The sequence below is a fragment of the Phodopus roborovskii genome, unplaced genomic scaffold, assembly GCF_943737965.1.
Source record: "Phodopus roborovskii unplaced genomic scaffold, PHOROB, whole genome shotgun sequence".
NCBI classification, from domain to species: Eukaryota; Metazoa; Chordata; class Mammalia; order Rodentia; family Cricetidae; genus Phodopus; species Phodopus roborovskii.
This window is the reverse complement of record NW_026126516.1, coordinates 11,500,027-11,520,899: the sequence shown is the minus strand read 5'-3', so window position 1 is coordinate 11,520,899 and position 20,873 is coordinate 11,500,027. Positions and strand designations below refer to the sequence as shown.

General features: G+C 44.7%; 1 protein-coding gene across 9 annotated transcripts in view; it reads right to left on the bottom strand.

Moving 5' to 3' along the window:
• Nucleotides 1–5,965: 5,965 nt before the first annotated feature.
• Nucleotides 5,966–20,873, bottom strand: part of Mark3 (microtubule affinity regulating kinase 3) — a 79,743-nt gene continuing 64,835 nt past the window's right edge. For 2 of the 9 annotated variants that reach the window (XM_051196653.1, XM_051196649.1), the window contains exons 15-19: nt 16,297–16,455; nt 15,390–15,647; nt 9,801–9,827; nt 8,489–8,533; nt 5,966–6,507 (exon numbers count right to left, since the gene is read on the bottom strand). In XM_051196653.1, coding sequence (XP_051052610.1) covers nt 6,162–6,507; nt 8,489–8,533; nt 9,801–9,827; nt 15,390–15,647; nt 16,297–16,455 — 835 coding nt within the window. In that variant the 3' untranslated portion in view covers nt 5,966–6,161. The remainder of the gene's footprint in view (nt 6,508–8,488; nt 8,534–9,800; nt 9,828–15,389; nt 15,648–16,296; nt 16,456–20,873) is intronic. The other 7 variants (XM_051196658.1, XM_051196657.1, XM_051196652.1 and 4 more) reach the window with 6 other exon arrangements.

Sequence of the window (20,873 nt, the reverse complement as noted above, 5' to 3'; positions counted from 1 at the left end):
AAAGGCAGGCAGAGATCTTGAGTTTGAGGTCAATCTTGTCTACAGAGTGTATTCCAGGTCAGCCAGGGCTGTATAGAAAAACCCTGTCTCAAACACCCTTCACATAAAAAACGAAATCCAATTGGTACAAGACACCAGAGATGGATGATAAAAAGTAGGTATCATAGATATGGTTGCTCACATTGCCATTCCAGTATTTAGGAAGACTGCATTCACTTTGGGACTGGACAAAGCAAGCTACATGGTGAGTTCAGGCACAGTGTGCCCTACAAATCTGTCTCAAAACACACTCAAAAGTAACACCACCTTGGGCTGGGCATGGTGGTGCATCTTTATCCCAGTACTGGGAAGAGATCTCTGTGAGTTTCAGGCCAGCCAGCCAACCCCTCAAGCCTACACAGAGGAACTCTACCTCAAAAGACAAAGCAACAATAATAACAAAAATGCAAAATGTAAAACAAGGTAGAAAAATAAGAAACATTCTTACCTCGCTGTGAACCATGAGCTACAATGAAGATCAGCTTGGCAAGGTGCACCCGTGTGGGGAACAAATTGTTTAAAATGTTTCAATCCCAAAGAAGGCAGGGGCAGGAAGATCTCTTCGAAGCAAACTTGTTCAACATTGTAAAACTGTCTCAAAATAAAAAGCAAACATTGCTGGGTCATGGTGGCACACACCTTTTAATCCCAGCACTCAGGAGACAGAGACAGGAAGATCTCTGTGAGTTCCGAGTCAGGCCTGGGCTACAAGAGCGAGTTCCAGAACAGCCTCCACAGATTCAGAGAAACCCTGTCTTGAAAAATAAAACAAAACCAACCAAACAAAAAGCAAAGAGTAACTTCAAAATCAAAGAAACAAGCCCATCCAATATCCTGGCTGTACTCCTAGCCCAACCACTGCTCCACAGGAAGGGCTCTGATGGCTGCAAGTCCAGACCCCACAGATGCTGACTGTCTGGGAGAGGCCATTCAGCAATAAGGCTGTCCTACCCTTTTGAGACATCTAAACCATCTCTGCCACTTGTGCGCACCCCCACTCTGCACTTCTGGCTGGTGCTATTCTAGGTGCCGGGGGTGCAGGACACAGGAGCTGGAGCTTCTCTACTCCAGGCAGCTTTGCACTGTACAGTGCGGAGGGCAGACCATTACGAGCACAGACAACTGTGGACTGCCAGTGCGGGGGACAGTCCTGCAAGGGGCACACGCCCCGCTTGCCTGCCCCTGTGTGCTAGGCTCACGCCTCTCCCCACCACTCAGGAGGGTCTCACCATGACGTCTCACTGTCCTGAAAGTTAATTTGTACATCAGAGATGTTCCTGAACCTCCCCCACTCCCCCTGCCTTTCAAACGATAGGGTTCTCTTTTCTGAGTTCCCACTGGTTGGCAATTCCAGAAAAGGGCGGGTCCTCTCCTCCGAGCAGCTATGTAAATGGCACCAGAACCCAAGGCTTTGGAAGTGCTCTGCCACAGTCAGGCCCTGGCACATTTTGTCAGGGCTCGTGCAGACTGGCTCTGATGTGCACACTGTCCATGTGGTCCACCACCACCAGCAGGCCCAAGTCAGATGTTACTGTCTTTTTGTCTTGTGAGACAAGGGTTCACTCACTGTGTAGTCCTGGCTGGCCTGGAACTCAGCGATTTGCCTGCATCTGCCTCTACCACGCATTACGACTTTGGGAGGAGGTGGGTGGGAGGGGTTAGAACCATCAGTGTGCACAGAGTGGAGTCTGGCACTAACATGTTTAAGTCCTTTGGTTCAACCCTCAGAAAACTACACACACACACACACACACACACACACACACACACCTTCCTCTCTCTCTCTCTCTCAAAAAAGAAACCCAATGTTTGCCAGGCAGTGGTGGTGCATACCTTTAATTCCAGCATCGGAGAGGCAGAGGCAAGTGGATCTGAGTTTGAGGCCAGCATGGTCTACAGAGTAAGTTCCAGGACAGCCAGAGCTATAAACAGAGGGGTAGAGTAAACAATACTGTGGTTTTCCAGACATGGTGGTACACTCTAACAATAGAGGTACTCTCTGAAAAAAAAAACAACAACAAACAAACAAACAAACAAACAAAAAAAAAAAAAACAAAAATCAAAGGAATCTGTACATCATGCTGTCAGACCTACCAAGGCATACACACCAATCACCTTACCCAGCCACCCTCTTTGTGGCCTAGACAGGGTCTTGTTCTAAACAGCTGTCTTGAAGAGCTGATGTACTGAGTCAACTTACTAACACACTGACCATCTGAGGACTGAGGACAGAGCCACAGCGGAGGACTGAGGACAGAAGCGTGCACTCCCACAGCGGGCTCTAATTCATTTTCTGCCAGTGTTGACCTCCAGGTAAAATGCATTCTGAAATGGTCCCACTACAGAATGGTACTCACTCTCCCTGGGCCTTCCTACACCTGAGGGCCTCTGCTACATCAACCAGAGGAGAGAAACTTCTCACCTTTGCATGCACTGTTTGTTTGCAAAGTACTTTTAAAATTCACTCTCCCCGAAGCACCTGCTCCCCGTTGTTAAATTAAAACAGAATCTTATGTAGCTCAAGCTGCCCTTGAACTCCTGATACTTGTCTCCACCTCCAAGTGTTGGGGTTACGTGTATGCTCTACCATAGGAAGATAATGATCCTAGTGGTGCCTTTCATGATGGCCTCAGAGTTCTGCCCAGTGTGCCAGCATTTCCAGAGATGAAAAGAAGTCCTAGGAGCTATGCACATTGTGTGTGTGTGTTGGGGGGGGGGGGTAGGAAAGTTAGCATTTTAACTCTAGCCTTGGGACCATATTGCCTGCCAGGTTCCCTAATTTGAGATACTCCCAGGAAGTAGACAAGGAAAAAAAAAAAAAAAAAAAAAAAGTCCACAGTCTAGGCAGGAAATGACTTTCAATATTAGCACTTTATTTTGAATTTTGAAGAACAAGGTCCCCCTATTTCTGATGGGAGAGTTTCTATGTCTTGACCTAAAATGTCACCACTAGATCAACATCAATTTCAGTAAGTCTTCTAGTTGGGCAGTGGTATCACACACCTTTGATCCCAGAGATAGAGGCAGGAGGATCTCAAATTTAATTCTTCAGAGTGAATTCCAGGACAGCCTGGTCTACATAGAGAAACCCTGTTTTGAAAAAAACAAAAACAACAAAAAAATCAGTAAGCCATCGAAATACAACCAGTTCAGGGATGTAGTAACTACTGATAATTCCCTTAGAGACAGTTACTCATGTGACCCACAAAATTAAAATGCAGCCAAATAGCAACAAAACAAAACCCAGCAAGCAGTGTCTGCATGCACACAGGAAGTGCTCACCAGGAAACATGGCAGACTTCTAGAACCCCACTGGCTTTGAGGAATATAGTGATGGAAAAGCAGTTGACGGCCATTTCTTTGGTCTTGCCTGGCTGAGTTGCTATGTAGACCAGGCTGGACTCAACTCAGAGATCTGTCCTCCTCTGTCGCCAGTGCTGGGATTAAAGTTGTACATCACCACACCCAGCATGAGCCCTACTTTGACAGACCTCTACGCGGGTATTGTGTAGGAGATGTCCCGATTGGATTGTATTTACAGGGCAGGACCCCCTCCCCACCAAGGGTTTCTCTGTGTAAAAGCCCTGGATGTCCTGGAAGTCAGGGAGAGCCACCTACCTCTGTCTCCTGGGTGCTGGAATTAAGGCATACACCACCGCCACACCGATCATAGGACAGGGTTCTTTGAGATGAGGTCTTACCAAGTAGTCCTGGTCGTCAAGGACCTCACCACAGAGATCGGCCTACTTTGTCTTCCCAGGTGCTTTGACAGAAGGCACGTCACCACACCCAGGAAGACTCGTGGAGGAAGAGCTAGCCATGACCCTTAGAGAACAGCTCAGAAGCACTGCCTTGGAGAGGAAAAATGCTGTTTAGCAAAGATATGGAGACCAAGCATACAACGGGCAGTCTGCAGTTGTAACTAGAGAAGCCCATGTGTACCTGGACAGCACCCATTCTTCTGTCGTGGTGGGCCCTGTGATCCTTCACAACTTAAAAGGGTATCAACACAGCTGGCAGCAGGGTGAGGCCGGACGCCGCCTGGCTTAGCAGAGCACTTCTCTCTAGAGCCCTTGAACCCAGGCAATAGGAGATGGTATAACTTCTGGGTCCCAGGGCAAGTAGCTCCCCGGCAGTCAGAGTAGACTTGTTGCTAGTGGCCTTCTTCCTACTGGACTGCTGCTTGCCTGGCCTCTTCTCCTGTGACCTTGACATGGTGTCAGGACTGCATTCCAGCTCTATTCAGTTTTTGTCTTCATCCACAAAGTCCTGAAGGTCCCTGGGTCTCTCCCTCTTGTTTAGACATTTGCTTCCTTCCAACCTGCTCTTCCGGGTTCTTCCTCCCCCGAGCTTCTTGCTTTTTGGTCCACAGTGGCCCCCACTGCACAGACCACAAACAGTCACCTCTGCCTTTTTCCTTCTCACCCCTGGATCAATCAAGCTACCTCACACTCAGTGTTCCCAGAGTCCAGCTAGAGTGCAGCAGGCCCACCCCTAACTGGCCATGCTGTCTGAAGGCCTCTGCTGAGCTTACTTGTCACCCAGCTCTCTCCCCTTATGACGGACTCCAAAAGCAGCTGCCAGAGATGGCTGACAACCACGAGCAGGCCAGCTGGAAACACCTGCAGCTCTCAGGGAGAAGCACAGTTCCCATGAGGTCTAGTGGACCGTCCTAATCACATCTCCAGCGTTTGCAGGCCTTGGGGACCCATGTCCTCTGGAGTTTCCGAGATGCTCTGATATGTATGTCACATCATTTCTCATTATATCCCTTCCCATCTTTTTAAAGAAAGTTACATGTGAGTGTAAGCACCCATGAAGGCCATGCTGGATTCACCAGTGAGCTGCTAGCCAGAATGCTGGAAATTAAACCCCGGCCCTCCTAACTGCTCAGCAAGGTCTGCAGCTAAGTGCCCACTTCTTGTTTGTTGACTGACTGCTGGAGACATTAATCCATGTTGTCTTGTATGAGAGCGCCTTGACCACAGCAGACATAACAACAAAAAGCTGTGATTTAAGTGCTAGTCCAGATTTCCTGTCGTCCCCATCCCCAACACCCACCAATCAATCAACAACTAACAACTCTGAATCAATGCAACAACTTCCCTGTAACATTAAAATGTCAAACTAAGTGTCAAGTTCATTACCCCTCTCTGTATAACCATGTGGGTGTTGGGAAAAAGCTGTAGGCCTGATTCATGTGTGAATCACAGAGAGGGATAGGAATATCAGGTTCCGCATGGAAAAAAACCAACTCAGTGATGCCAGGGCCTGGTGTTTCCTCACAGGAATACATGGTCCCCAAGGACTAAGCGGCTACCATCCCTCCCCAGGGACCAGGAGGGCTGGGAGAGAGGGTGCTATAGGTCTAAACTGTTGGAGTGCACTCAATACTCTGCGCTTCACATGTGTCCTTTGCCTTTACTCAACCCCGTGGTGGAGGCCAGCAGCACGCTTCAGGACTGCCTTAGACTGAGGCTTCAATACAGCATAGGAGACAGTGCAAGGTTTTACTGAGAAAAAGTGAATTTTTAATTATCTTGTGAATCTACTTAGAAAAACACACACAAGCAATGTTCACAACTATAAATTTAAACCTTTTGCACTAAAAAAAAAAAAAGAAAAAGAAAAAAAAAAACCACAAAACAAACACAAAACCACAGGCAAGAACTGTAAACCTGTATTAATTATGAACTAGTCTTAAGGTTAATTCTTAGCAGTAATTCAGTATTTTCCTTCTTGGCAATTGTAATGTTTTAGCACCAAATGATCTCCCACGGAGGCACTAGGAGGCTGGCTGCCTGTGTAAGGAGGTGTTTCCAATACAGTGCTTCCCACACACGCCGTCCACTCACTCCACACACAGGAGTCATGAGCACATGGTGTGACACTCTGACTCCCAGGGCAATGGAAACAAGACAGAGGCTCGGGGTCACAGACTTTAATGTAGTGCATTCGTAGAAAAGGCCAGCCTTCGCTCCCAGGCGTGCTCTTCTCCTCAGACTTTAATGTCATGATTTAGAAGATGCAGACGTTATTGCCTAAATATTACTCTATACATTTCCATCAGTGTTCTGGAAAACACCTTAAATTGCTACTTAATTTACACCATAATTACTGGGTTACAGCTTTAGCTCATTGGCAATTTTGGAAGCAATATTTTTGAAAGCTATGGATGTCCCTGATATCCGTTTAAACCGGACCCCATTCAGAGACAGTCTTGGCAGCTTACAGACTTCCATTTCCCACTGCACCAGGTTCTCTGCATGCCCGTCGCCATGGACACAGAAGAGCAGGAAACGCTCCCTCTGTTCATAGTCGCAGTTATTGGCATCCAGCACTTTGCGGATCTCCCGCATCATATCACTGGGATCCATGGAACTAGTGGTTTTCATGCTCCAGGTGAAGCGCAGCGAACGAGGTTTGGCCTCTTTGCTTTCGTCCTTTTGTTCCGAAGATACATTGCGACTGAAATGCACAGGGCAGGTAGTTTGTAATTGCACTGGAAAAAGAGCCTTTTCTACTTCAGCTAGTTCATTACCCACTCCTTCAGCACAAATGACAATTGACCCACGTACCTCACATACATCTAGAGGCATCCACCCATATCCCCATCTCTAAAATAAAGACTGCACACACACTCTACCTGGCTGGAAAATAAATGTCCAGGGGCCACCTGTGCTGGAGATGCTTTGAAATCAGGGTGAGTGCTGACCAGCACCCTCCTGCCCCTTCACCCACAGCCTCTCTGTGCTTATACCTGCCACAAGTCCCACAGAGACCAGTGCTCTGAGGTTGACTCAAGAGTTCCCAGCGCCTTAGTCAGATGCTGAGTGCACAGCTAGGCCTGACTTTCTCTGTCACTGCTTGCTTTTTAAAAAAATATTATTCATTTATTATTCTTTAGTGGATGAGCGCTCTATCTTATCTGCATGTAGTCCTGCATGACATGAAGAGGGCATCATGATAAAAGATGGTTGTGAGCTGTCACGTGGTTGCTAGGAATTGAACTCAGGACTCTGGAGAAGCAACCCGTGCTCTAAGCCTTTGAGCCATCTTTCCAGCCCTTGTTATCTCCGTATTTTGTTAAAGTTTTAATTTCATAGTTGAAAATATCCAGGTCATGTTCCTGTGGTACCAGCCACTCAGGGGGCCGAGAAAGAAGGTTCACAGGAGCCCAGGAGCTTGAGGTGAGCCTGTGTAACAGCGAAGCCCATCTCAAAAATAGGCAAAACCAAACACTACAAATACCACAACCCGGATGATCTAATCTTAATGAAGCAGACAGAAAAACAAAATGCTCCAGCTCACTTGTCTGTGGAGAACTGAAATCATTGGTCTGTACGGGCCGAGGGTGCAAAGCACAGCTAAATTGCTACGTTAGACACTCGCAGGTCACAAAGGCAAGCACAGCTTGGCAACATGGAGGGTCACAGGAGGAAAGAGTAAGCCAGGCAGACCAGCAAACCAGGAGACTGGCCACTTGCAACTCAGTAAAGTTCAGTGGGATCAGAAGCAGAGGTGCTTGTGAGTGTGTGTGCTTTCCTTTTTTGTGGAGATGGTGTCTCATGAGGCTCAGACAGCCCTGACCTCCTGATCCATGTCCCAAGTACTAGGACCATAGGTGTTTATTATCACGCTTGCCGAGTTTTTGTTTTCAACAGGGACAATGCTACCAAATGCACAGAGGTAGGAAAGTGCCACATGCGACCAAGACCCATCCCAGATCATGACCCCCACACTAGGTCAGAGAGGCATAGATAAAACCACCTGCCCTTACAGAGCGCTTGCATGGCAAGCCTTGTCTTGTTCCGTTCCAGGAAATAGGTTCCATCATCACTTTCCTGTTGTGGATGGGGCAATACCTATCTATGGGAAGGTAAAGCTGGCTCTAAGCGGGGACAAGTCTGGGAGGAGACCTTTGAGAGGGCAGCTGACATAGCGCTCCGGACCTCACGGACAGTTGGTCAAGCGATGAAGGTGTACGCTCACAACTGCTGCAGCATCAGAGCTAGCCCGGGAAGGCACAGTAGGCCTACCCCTACAGAGATGGACCCTGAGCCTATCTGGGACTCCATCTTCACACAAAGAGAGCTACACTTTTATGCAAACATATAACTTACATAATCATCGTTTTAAAAGAAAACACCACCTCAGCCTCCCAACTTTATTCAAGGCACCAAGGCATAAATAGGAAGAGGGCTGCGCTCAGGAAGGCGCTCATGACACACTAGTGCCCTCTCGTGGCTGCTGTGTGCAAAGCAGTCTCCTAGGTCCAGCAAGCAGAGCCAGCAGCCTCAAGAACATCCTAGAACCAGAACCTTGACACCGCCCCAACCAGGCCCACTGTACTTAAACGAATAACCAGAAAACAGCACCACTCTGCTCTGCCACGACAATGAGGTAGGTAAGTACTTCAAATACTTACAATAAAAAGCATTTCCCTCACCTTGAGCCCTCACATCTCCCGTTCCTCTCATATTCAGTTGGAAGTCTCAATGGACAGAACGTAGAAGCAAAGGAAAGTGGGAAGAGAAAAGAAATCTTACACGCTGTCCACAGCCACCCGTTCATGAACACAAATGTCACATAATAATACAGCACAGGCATTTCAGTTAGCATGGAACCAATTCAAACTCCTCCTCCAGCTGACTGCTGCTGATGGATTCTCCATGAGGACACAGCCGTGGAAAAGGCAAGCTGAGCGTTCACATCCATTTTCCTCCTGCTGTGCACACTCATGGCTTTGGACCAGAGCTGTTCTGTTCTGTGTTCTATTACCATGCCACACAGTATACTTTCCATTTAAAAAGAAATGAGTTTACCAGTAGACATCTGCATTCAAATGAAACACATTTGTCCAGTGGAAGTTTGCTTTTTGGGAAGATCAATCATCATGACGTGGCATTTGCAACAAAAAGGAAGTACTTTCCTTCACTTTCTAAGAGACCATGCTTCATAAACATAAAAATGTAGCCTAGCCTTCCTGAGAGTCACAGGCAGGCAGTAACTTAAAAAAACAAAAACAAAACTCATTACCAACAACAGGGTCTCCTTGTCTTAGAATTCACGTAGACTATGTAGACCAGGGTGGCTCACAGAGGTCTGCCTGCCTCTGCCTCCTAGGTGATGTTAAGGTTACCATGCCTTAGGAAGCAATCTTAATGGCAGTGTTTCTACTTTTTATGTGCATATTCCAAGTACATAAACACCAAAAATACTAACCCAACTGGAACCCAACTTACTATCATGCTCTAGAGGGTTTTATGCCATTTCCAACATCAGAGCATTACCCACCTCGTCATTTTATAGCCTTTGCCGACTGTAACCCTCAGTAAAACAAAAGTGATGACTCATACAATTACCACTTACCTTCTGCATGCTGGAGACTAAATCATTAATTGTACACTTGATTACTGAACATCTCATTCTTTAAACAGCAGCATGCTAAGTGCTATTAGTACCAAGACAGAATTATCTGGATGCTAAATCATTCTATGGAAGAAAGAGTGCACAGGGCATGCACAGGCCTTCTGCTGAGTGGGTGCCACAATTCCTTTAATATGCCCAACAGAGTTAATCTATTTCTTTCCAGTTTCCTTCCAAGGATATGAGAATTTAGTTCTTAGCAGAAAGTTTAGTTTTAAAGAAAACAACAACAAAAAAACAGGACCAAAAAGCCAAACCTGATGTTAATTGCAGGAGCCATTTGGGGAGGGTGGGTGAGGATCGAAAAGAAAGTGTACATATATAAATCCTACCTTTTGATAAACCTGAATGACATGTTTCTAAAAGAAATTAAGCCAAAAAAACACAAAAAATTAACAAAAAAGACTTGTACAAATTAAACAGAAAACCTAATTAATTATATAAAGAATAGAAACCAAACCAAACCAAAAAAAAAAAAAAAAAAAAAACCCAAACTATGGCTTCTCTTCTGGCCAGTAATCAATAAAAGCAACATTTGTTGAATAAATAAAATTATTATAAACACTTAAATTTTGAGTATGTGGTCTTTTAATTTGAAACATAAAAACATTTTAGCCATAATAACTAAATTCATTATAAAACTTTTAAGATAAAATTCAGTGTTTAAGAAATTATCATGACCATTATAACATTATTATTAATACAGGGTTTTACTGTATATCTCAAAGGCTGGTCTTGTAGTTGCAACCTGCTTCTAACTGAGTGTGGGGATTATAGACCTGACACTCACTATGTGTGCAAATGCAATGTCCTAAAGAAATAACATGTACTTTGCAATGTACTTATAATAAATACTACTTCTCAGGTTCCTACACACTATCTTAGGAGCAGAACTTTTTCTTGACTTCTAGTACATAAACATGAAAGACCTAATTACAAGTCACTCAGACATTAAGGGGATCATCACTGAGCTGTATGTGATGGCAAGGTCCTACAAACTAGCATGGAGGCCAGGCAGTATTCCAGAGCCAGGACTTCACAGCAAGCTCCTGTGTTCAAGGGGGTGTGGCTGCGTTGGTAAAGTGTTAGCTCTCCAGTACTTCTTGAAATGGGGGCATGGCTGGGCATAGCTTTAATTCCAACACTCAGGAGGGCAGAAGTTCAAGGTCCTCCTTGGCTACCTAGTCAGTTTGAAGACAGTCTGGGATACATAAAACCGGGTCTCAAAAACAGTAAAACAAAACCGAACACAACAATAACAAACTGACGGAGACAAAAGGGCTGTGCTGAGCAGAGTCTGACAGAATCTTTCACACAAAAAGCACCTTTGGGCAAGTGTGGGCAGGAAGAGCCCAGTGCTGTGATGGATAGTGCACACACCCATATTCACCAAATAGCAGCTTTGGACTTTTCCCCTCTGATTTAGGGTTAACTTTGTACTCTGCTTTAGCGAAGTCCCAACTCCTGATCTTGTTAGTGAGTAGCACTGCCATCTGTACCTGTGCTGGGCTCCACTCACAGCTATCCTACGGTGCAGGCCACCTGAGAACCACAGGATGAACACACTTGCTTAGCCAAACTGAGCAAACTATGGTACACAGCAGGATAAATACTGTACAGAAGACAGTGCATGTAAAATATTTTTATTTAGACAGTATATAGAGATACCTTTCTGAAATATTATTTCAAAATGATTATTAGTCCCCACCTTTCCAGTGCTGGGGCCTTGTGAATTATAGCCAGCTAGCTACCCATCTATCTTTGAGCTGCCATGTGGGTGTTGGGAATGACTCTCAACTCTGAGCCCTGGGCACAGGTTTTCTAACAGAGCAGTACGCCTCTGAGTCGCTTCTTCAGCCCCCACAGGGTTTCTAAATGGTAAGTCAGGGTTACTGTCAAATAAATGTGCGTACTTTTCCTCATCTTTGCTCCCTCAAACCTTTTTTTTACTACCCAAATAAGAAAGAAGGAAAACGCGGAAGACAGAGTGAATACTTGTGCTATGCTTGGGATCATGTGGACCAGTCTGGGGTGCAGACCAGTCTGTGTCTGGGTTGGAGCTCATACTGCCTATAGGGTTGGGTAGATTTGTTTATTTTTAGGTGTGTGTGTGTGTGTGTGTGTGTGTGTGTGTGTGTGTGCGCGTGTGTGTGCAGGTGCATTCTTGCCATCAGCATCTTCTGAAGCTGTAGTTACAGGTGGTTGTGACTCACATAAAGTGGGGATTAGAGGCTGGGCAGTGGTGGTGCATGCCTTTAATCTCAGCACTTGGGAGGCAGAAGCAGGTCGATCTCTGTGAGTCTGAGGCCAGCCTACTCTACAAAGTGAGTTCCAGGACAGCCAGGACTGTTACACAGAAAAACCCTGCCAAAAAAAAAAAAAAAAAAAAAAAAAAAAAAACCCAACAAATAAACAAAACAAAACAAAAAATTAAAATAAAGTGGGTATTAGAAATCAAACTCCTGTGGTCTACAAGATCAGTTTGGTACTTGCAACCACTGAGCCATCTCTAGGGTTGGGAGATTCTGCTTGTGGAGTTCCTTACAGCTTTCCACAGCCCCACTGACTCTCCTTTGTAGTATCTAAGTGTCAAAGTCGTGGCCTTTCAGGCATTATAACTTTAGCCTGAGCAATTATTGTCAAGAGGAAGATAAAGATTTCAACTGTAATGACAAAGGCTGTTTTTTCTCTTTTAAAAAACATTTATTTATTTATTTATTTATTTATTTATTTATTTATTTATTTATGTGTATGAGTGGTCTGTCTGCATGCACACTTGCATGTGATCAGAGGGAATTGGATTCCAATGTAGGTTGTAAGACAGCATGGGAACTGGACCCAGAACCTCTGGAAGAGCAGACAGTACTCTTGGCTCAAAACCTAGCCCCTACATTTTGGTTATTATTATAATAATGTGTAGCCCTGGCTGTCATGGAACTCACTCCATAAACCACATTGCAGATTGTTCTTGAGATTAGAGAGATCCCTGCCTCTGCCTCCTGAGTGCTGGGAGTAAAGAAAAATAGAAGAATTACTGCACTCAGGTGGCAGAGGCAGGCGGATCTCTGTGAGTTCAAGGCCATCCTGGACTACAGAGAGAGTTCCAGGAAAGCAAGGGCTATAGAGAGAAACCCTGTCTAGAAAAACAAATAAACAATTCTACCTCAAATAAAAAGTAAAAAAATAAAAAACCGGAAGTGGGGTAGTTGGAGAGACTGCTTGGTGGTTAGGAACACTAGATGCTCTTATAGAGGACATAGGTTTGATTCCCAGTACCCACAAGGTAGCTTACAACTATCTGCAACTCAGGTTTCAGGGGATCTGTGGGCATCAGACACGTATAGACAAAGGCAAAACATTCATACAGATAAAATAAAATTTAGGGGCTAGAGAGACCGCTGAATGGTTAAGAGACTTACTATTTTTTCTTGCTCTTCCAGAGGTCCTGACTTTAATTCCCAGCACCCACATAGTGGCTCACAACCATCTATAATGGGATCTGTGGTCATCAGAAATGCATATGCCTTTAATCCCAACACCAGGGAGGCTGAGGCAGGTAGATCTCTGTGAGTTCAAGGTCAGCCTGGTCTACAGAGCGAGTTTCAGGACTGGCTCCAAAGCAATACAGAGAACCCTGTCTCAAAAAAAAAAAAAAAAAAAAAAAAAAACTAAAACCAAAACCCAAAAACAAAAAACCACCACCACCACCAGAACAACAAAAAAACCCAAAACCAAAAATACGTTAATATAATTTTTGTTCAAACACTCTTCGTTAGAAAATGAAGAAACAGCCCCTCAGGAACCTAGAGAGCAGCACGGGCCTCGATGAGTTGCCTCAGTAGCCAGGCAGACTTGTTCGGACACACTTCTAATGTGGGTTATAAAATTATGCCCAATCTTTCTGGACCTCACCTTCATTCTTCTACAGAGTGGGGAACATCTATCCATGTATAGAATAAACTGTGGGGATGAAATGTAAGGAGGAGAGAGGACTAGGATACAGATTATTTATATAGGTGTATACTCACTGTACATGTAGAAATGTATTACTTATAGAAATACCACATGTAAAATGTGTATGATACAGATGTTCATATAATGTACAAATATATACATATGTAGAAAATAAATATATGGGGGGGGTGGCTAGAGAGAAGGCTCAGTGGTTAAGAGCACTGGCTGCTCTTCTAGAGGACCTAGGTTCAATTCCCAGGACCCACATGGAAGCTCACAACTGTCTGTAACTCCAGTTCCAGGGGATTCAACATCCTTACATAAACATACGTGCAGGTAAAATATCAATGCACATAAAATACAAATTAATAACTTCATAGCCAGATGTGACCTTGAATACTTTTATCCCCTCTAGTACTTGGGAGGTAGAGACAGATGCAGATGTGTCTCTGTGAGTTCCAGGGAAACTGGTTTGCATAGCAAATTCCAAGACAGTCAGGGCTATACAGAGATATTGTCTCAAAAAAGCAAAATGAGAGGCAGGGACTGTTTAGTGGTTAAGAGCACTTGCTTGCTCTAGCAGAGGACCTAGGTTTGAGTCCCAGAACTACGTGATGGCGCACAACCACCTATAACTCCAGTTCCTAGGAATCTGACATCCTCCTCTGCCCTCTGGGGCACCAGGCATGCTCGTGGGCACAGACACACATTTGAACCAACACTTACTTGCACATATAAATAAATCTACAACAACAAAATCCAGAACAACCAGGAAACCTAAACCAAACAAACTACTTTATGCACAGAGATCCTATATAGCTTAGCACTAAGTAAGTCTCCAAGTGTTAGCTGGCTTTTTCCTTTAAAACACTTATGTGTGTGTCTGATGTCCATGTGTATGATGTGCCTATTAGGCTTTGTGTGACAATACAGTTTCGATCTTTATTTTTCCCTGAATGGATCTAAGCTTTTTTGTTTTCTCAAGTCAGGGCTTCTCTACTCTGTAGAACTCACTCTGTAAACCAGCCTGGCCTTGAACCTCTGTCTCCTGAGATTGTAGGTGAGTGCCACCACCGCCTGGCGTGGATCTGTGATTATGCTGTGTGTGCACAAGTGTGTTCAGAGGTCAAAGGATCATCAAGTATCCTGCTCCCTCATTTTATATCTCACTCCCCTGAGACAGAGCCTCCCTCCTCCTCCCTCCCACTTTACACATGCAGGTGTTTGCCTGCATGCGCATGCACCGAACGCAAGCCCTGCATGTGGAGGCAGAAGAACACACCGATGAGGAGGAGCCTCGGATTCCCTGGAACTGGAGTTATACTAATTGAGAGCTGCCATGTGGGTGCTGGGACCCGAACCTAGAGACAGTGTAGTGGGTAGTAAGCCTCAGTGATTGTCTCGTCTCTGCCCACCACAGCAGTGGTCACAAGCATTAGCAGCGAGTCTGTGGCTTTTGAGTGGGTTCCCGTCCTCAGGCTTATTTAGGAAGCTCTCTTGCTGAGCCACCTCAACAGCCCTCACATGCTGGCATTTTAAATCAGTGACAGTCTGATAGCCAAAGAGCACAAAGGAGACAAACAGACTGAAGGATTTTCATGAAGTTCAGTCACGGGGGCTGGTGAGACAGCTCAGCGGGTAAGGTACTGTAAGGTACTTGCTATCAAGCCAGACATGGAAGAGACAGCTGGTTTCTTTCATATTTACAGACAATCACAATCTCAGTGGTTTTCTTCACGACTGCTAAGCTGCTGCGGATGTCATGTGTGCACAATACAAACAACAATGAAAGAGTAAGTCCACTCAAGCGCTAGACAACTTTTAGTGTTGTGAATGATGCTGAGTACACGTGAGCTGAGGGGAGAGCGCAAAGGGTCCGGGCAGCACTTCCCGAGTTAGCAGAGACATTACTTTCTTTCTTTGTTATTTGCCTTTCACAGATCCAGCCAGCAGCACATGACACTTACCTCCTCGTGAGCTTTGAAGTTAATTTACTAAAAAGATTAGTGGAACCTCGGCTTCGAGTCTGGGACAGTGGTGTGGCTTCGTGGGACAAGCTGGGTGAGGCAGGTGGGCCATTATACGTCGCGGTTCGCCGCTCTCGAGGTTGGCCGTGGAAAGTGCTGCGGCTGGCCGTGCCTCTTGGGAAGCGAATCCGATCAGGGGTGGCTGCACTGCTAATACTGTGGGTGGAAGCAACTGGAGTTCTCTGGTCTGGAATAGTGCTAGGAAAGCAGAAAAAGAGATATCTCTGTTTCCAAATCATAACATATCAACTTTTATGAGCACAATATATCTTTTACACATAGTGAAGTAAATCAGCCACTGTGAATCGAGATCCAAAGGATACTTTAAAACAGGACTTAGGAGCAAAAGTAAGCTCAGTGGGAAAGGGTATCAAAGGGACAGGACAAAAGACAAAGCAGAAAGAGTTTAGGGTTACCATACACGTACATTTCAAGGACAAGATTAATGTAGGATGAAGAATGGCTAACTCAAGCTTCCCCTCTACGTCCCTTTCAAGCTGCTCACACACAGACAGCTGTGCCAAAATGAAAGAGAGGCTTGCATGTGAAAAGGAACAGGCAACCAAGAATTTCCAGAGGCATGGATGGCATAAATACAAAATCCCACATGCTGAAAGCAAGTTAGGGTGGGGATTTCTATATTCTGTAGTATGCCAAGGCATGAAGACAGGCATATATACATACACAGACAACAACGACAAAATGCAACAGGTGTGCTCAACTAAAACTATACAGAGAAAGAACATCTTTTGGACAATTATAACAAAGTCTTGAACCACAGGATCCACAGCACAGACGTAAGCAGCAGGGTACACAGTAGCTTCACAGGAATGCGCATGTTTCTTACATAGCCTTGAAGTTATCTCCTTCACTGTCTATTGGAGGTAACATCATCTTGGGGTGCCCAGAGGCTGACATGGACATCGACTTCTGATGTCTCAGCCGACAGGTAGATGTGGCACAGAGTGAGGCAGGACTAGCTGCATAAGCGAACACTTCTGTCAGGCTGGGAGAGGGTTTGGGTTCAGGCAGAGACAACAGTGTGATGGAACAGTGACCGAAGAGCAGTCTGTGTCTGTCTACTGCACACAGCCTCTCCCCAGGGCCCTGCAGGCCTCCAGACACTCAATCTCCGTAACCTGTCTGGGGCCTTGGGGTCAAACGCTGGCCTGTAGCTGCTTTTGCAAATTGCAGTTTAAGAAGTTCATTTTCTTAAAGAAAATAACAGTTTACATGTTTGAACACTTCTATATGTGCCCTCTAAGCTCTGCCTAAAATTAAAACACGTCCTAAAGATGTCTCTATATTAATTTAGGTGGTAAAACAAGCGTGGCATAAGCATAGAGTACCTTCACCTGCTCTCTTTTAAATGAATGATTGAAATCATGGGCGTTGAAACTTATTACTACACATCAGAGACTCCTACGTCATTTGAACAGCACAGTTTAGAATACTCCCACTCAGAAGACACTTGCCCCCTTCTCGTCAAGATGGGAAAACACTTATGGAAGGAGCATCACAGTGATGTAAAGCCTCCACTGTTACCTTGAAACCACTTCAGACATCTCTCCCACATGGAGTAGTACCCTGGACCTGTCTTCTCTTTTCACCTTTTCATGGGTTCTGGGGATCAAACTCCAGGTTCGTACGGCAAATGACAAATGCCTTTCACCTGCTAGGCTGTCTGCCTCATCCGCCCATCTCTTGTGTTCTTCTCTGTTCAGGCCCACACAGTGGTCAACACCCGTGATTGCCCTGCCCAGCTGCTGGCCATTTTTACCAAACTGGGAGCTAGGATCAACATTGTATGGAACACAGCAAGAAGAGAGAAAGCAGGAGGTGTTTGGCTTCTCTGGAGAACATATGTGGTCTTACAGACTTGGGAGAAGGAAAAAAGGAGAGGGCTTAGGCGTAGAGCAAGAGTCTGTTCTCTTTCCACAAGAAGTAGCAGCAAGGGAGACTGGCCCAATAGTCCAGCATGGGCATAAAGAGAGCACATGCAGATAGACACTCCTCCTCAGAGTTCAAGACCTACCTAAAGGACAGTATAATTCATAGTTTAGTTATGAACCATGTACTTAAAATTTTTTATATTAAAATTATGTGTGTGTGTGGGGGGATATGGAGGGGGTAGATGTCCTGGAACTCACTATGTAGACCAGATTGGCCTCAACCTCAGAAATCCACCTGCCTCTGCTTCTCAAGTGCTGGTATTAAAGGCATGTGCCACCAGTAGGTCCAACACCTGGATTTAGTGTTTGCTAAATTTCAAACAGATACAATCAAATTCTCAAAAAAATTCTATTTATGACACATAGCCCCTACATGAATCACAATAGGCAATACATTCTAAAATAACGTCAAATTGGATGTTATAAAAAAATTCAAAAGGTGTTGGGTGGTGGTAGCTCACACCTTTAATCCCAGCACTTTGGTGCAGAGGCAGTCGGATCTCAGTGAGTTCAAGGCCAGCCTGGTCTACAAAGGGAGTTCCAGGACAGCCAAGGCTGTCTTGTAGAACAACCCTGTCTCAAAAAACTACTTCCCCTGCCTCTTTCTTGCAAATGCTGTGATTACATGCATGTGCCACCACCCCAGCCTCATTTCAGAAGTCTAATATAATACTGCAGTTTTCTTTCTTCTTAGTTTCTTTCTTTTTCAGGGGAGGGAAACAGGGTTTCTCTGTGTAGGCCTGGCTGACCTCTGCCTCCTGAGTACTGGGATAAAAGGTGTGTGACAGCACCACCAACTGGCATCATGAATGGTATTATCGGAGATCATTCCTGTGTTGAAATACTATACAACATCATATGGGAGACGATCTAGCTTAGTTAAAACTAGTAATGAAATGTACTGGTTTCACAAGTCGGTGGGCACAGACATTCTGCAGTTCCTGTGTATTTTAAATGAGTAAAAGAAATTAAGATCTGTGGGCGAGAGAGGAGGCAATCATGATCTAGGATAGAGATCCATTTAACAAAAATGCTGCACACCTGTCAGTTCCTGAAATGCTGGAGGCTACTGTTCATGGGAGATAACAAGTTATTCGTTTTCACTACCTTAAATAAGTTTGTCTGACCCATCTGCACTGGACGGGACATGTATGATCACATGTGGTCAGGAAGGAAATATGTAGGCAGATTGGATCTGACCTTGCCATACTTGATTCTGGGCCATTTCCCAGAGAACCTGGGCATAGACCTGGCTACCATTTAATTAACACTTGCTTCAAATTTGACTTTAAACTGTGTACTGGTCTTATTCTCAATCAGTGGGATTAACACCTGGTGTACAGAGCCTGCTTTAGGACAGCCAGAGCTGTTACAAAGTTCAAAACAAAACCAAGATTCAGCAATGACTTTAAGGGAGAGAAAGTCCCATGCTGTATCTAAGGGTTTACACACGGCAGGAAAGTGCTCTACGACTGAGCCACACCCTAGCCTTGTCTGTGACATCTCCCTCAGTTGTTGGAGCTAGGCTTGAACCACTAAGTACTTCTTCCTAAACCTCCTTATACCTGGGATTAAAGGCCCATGCAGCCATGCCTAGGTTTTACAGTTTTCCCTTTTATTTTTAAGATTAAAAGAAAGAAAAAGGAAATGCAGATACAACATTTAAGGCCAATGTGGGATAGAGGGAGATCAACGCTAAAAACTCCTCAGACAAACAAATGTAACAACCCACAGGTTCTGTCTTGCAGGTTGTGATACTGGGACTGTTTGGCTATAGATAAAGATAACATTTTCAAACATTTGCTGGCGTGCCTTTAATCTCAGCACTCAGGAGGTAGAGGCAGAAGGATTTGAACTAAGAAAGTCTGTTTCAAACAAAAAGGAAAAGAAAGCACTTGTTTGCCTTTTGCCATCCTCAAATGTGGTATATACCCTGTTAGTAGTCAAATGTTTTTTATTACTCTCTACCTTTTACTGCATTTTGGCTAAGCTGACTGGCTAGCCAGCCCCTGGGATCTGTCCCCTCTACATCCCATAGTGCTGGAGTTACAGGTATGCCACAGCCATGTTGGAAATTCAAACTCACAAGCCTCACACTCACAGAGCATGTGTTCTTTATATACTGAGTCATCTCCCCAGACTGAGCAAAGTATTTTCAATTAAAAAAAAAAAAAAAAAGTCCTACAAAGTACCAGGAATATTTTTAAAAATTCACTGATAAGGGGCTGGAGAGATGGTTAAGCGGTCAAGAACACTGGCTGTTCTTCCAGAGGCTCAGGGTTCAATTTCCAGCACCCACATGGCAGCTCACACCTGTCTGCAACTCCAGTTCCAGGGGATCTGACACCATCATACATGCAAACATACATGCAAAAAAAAAAAAAAAAAAAAAAAAAAAAAAAGCACATAAAATACAATCATAAAAAAAAAAAAATCACTAATAAACATAATCTTACAAGATAAGCTTAGCTGACCAAAAGTTCTAGTAACCTATGGAAGGGTTTAATAATAGGGGTATGACAGCTAACTTGATAGGATCTAATTTACTTAAGAGACCAGCCTCTAGGCACACCTGTGAGGGATTATCTAATTTGGTTCAGTGAGGCGGGAAGAACCATTTTAACCACAGGAGACACCACCTCTCGGCTGGACTCTGGACTGCATAAACACGAGGAGGCAAGTTGAGGACAACCTCATCTTGTCGTTGGGTGTGATGTGGGCAGCTGCATCAAGCTCCTGCAGCCATGGCTTTCCAACACGATGAACTATACCCTGGAGCTGAGGGCCCAAATAGACCCTTCCTTCCACTTTGTGTTGAGGTATTTGTTCCTAGCCATAAGAGAAGTAATTACAAACACACAGGAGAATATTTCTCAGGCAGTCACACATGTCTAAATAACAGGAACAAACAAAAACCAATGCAATAAAACAAATTAATGTCACACAAGACACATGTGGCAGGTACACCCCTGTAATCCTAGTACTTGAGGGTGGAGGCAGGAAAATCAGGAGTTCAAGTCTTCAGTAAGAAAGAATGGCGATGACTGAAACCCTAACTCAGGGTTTCACACAGGCATGTTCCAAAGAAATTCTATAACACGTGTGCGCACACATACACATCACATACGCAGGCACACACATGGGATATGACCAGACAATGGTCAAGATTCAAGCCAGAGGGAGGCAAAAGGTAATGTGAACTCATCTTGGAGTTCTCTGAGACTTTGACTTTCCTTTCCTCATTCAGACTTTACTTCATGGTTTCTGGATCCACCTATTCCCATTTTATCTTCTCTTCTATTTCTGAGACAGGGATACTCTGTGTATGTAGGCCTTTGGAACTTGTTCACTGTGTAGACTGGTATGGAACTCAGAGATCATCCTGTCTTTGCCTCCCCAATGCTGGGATTAATGGTGTTCGAAACCACAGCTCAGGTTCTTCTTTTTTTATTTATTCTTTGATTGTACAGGA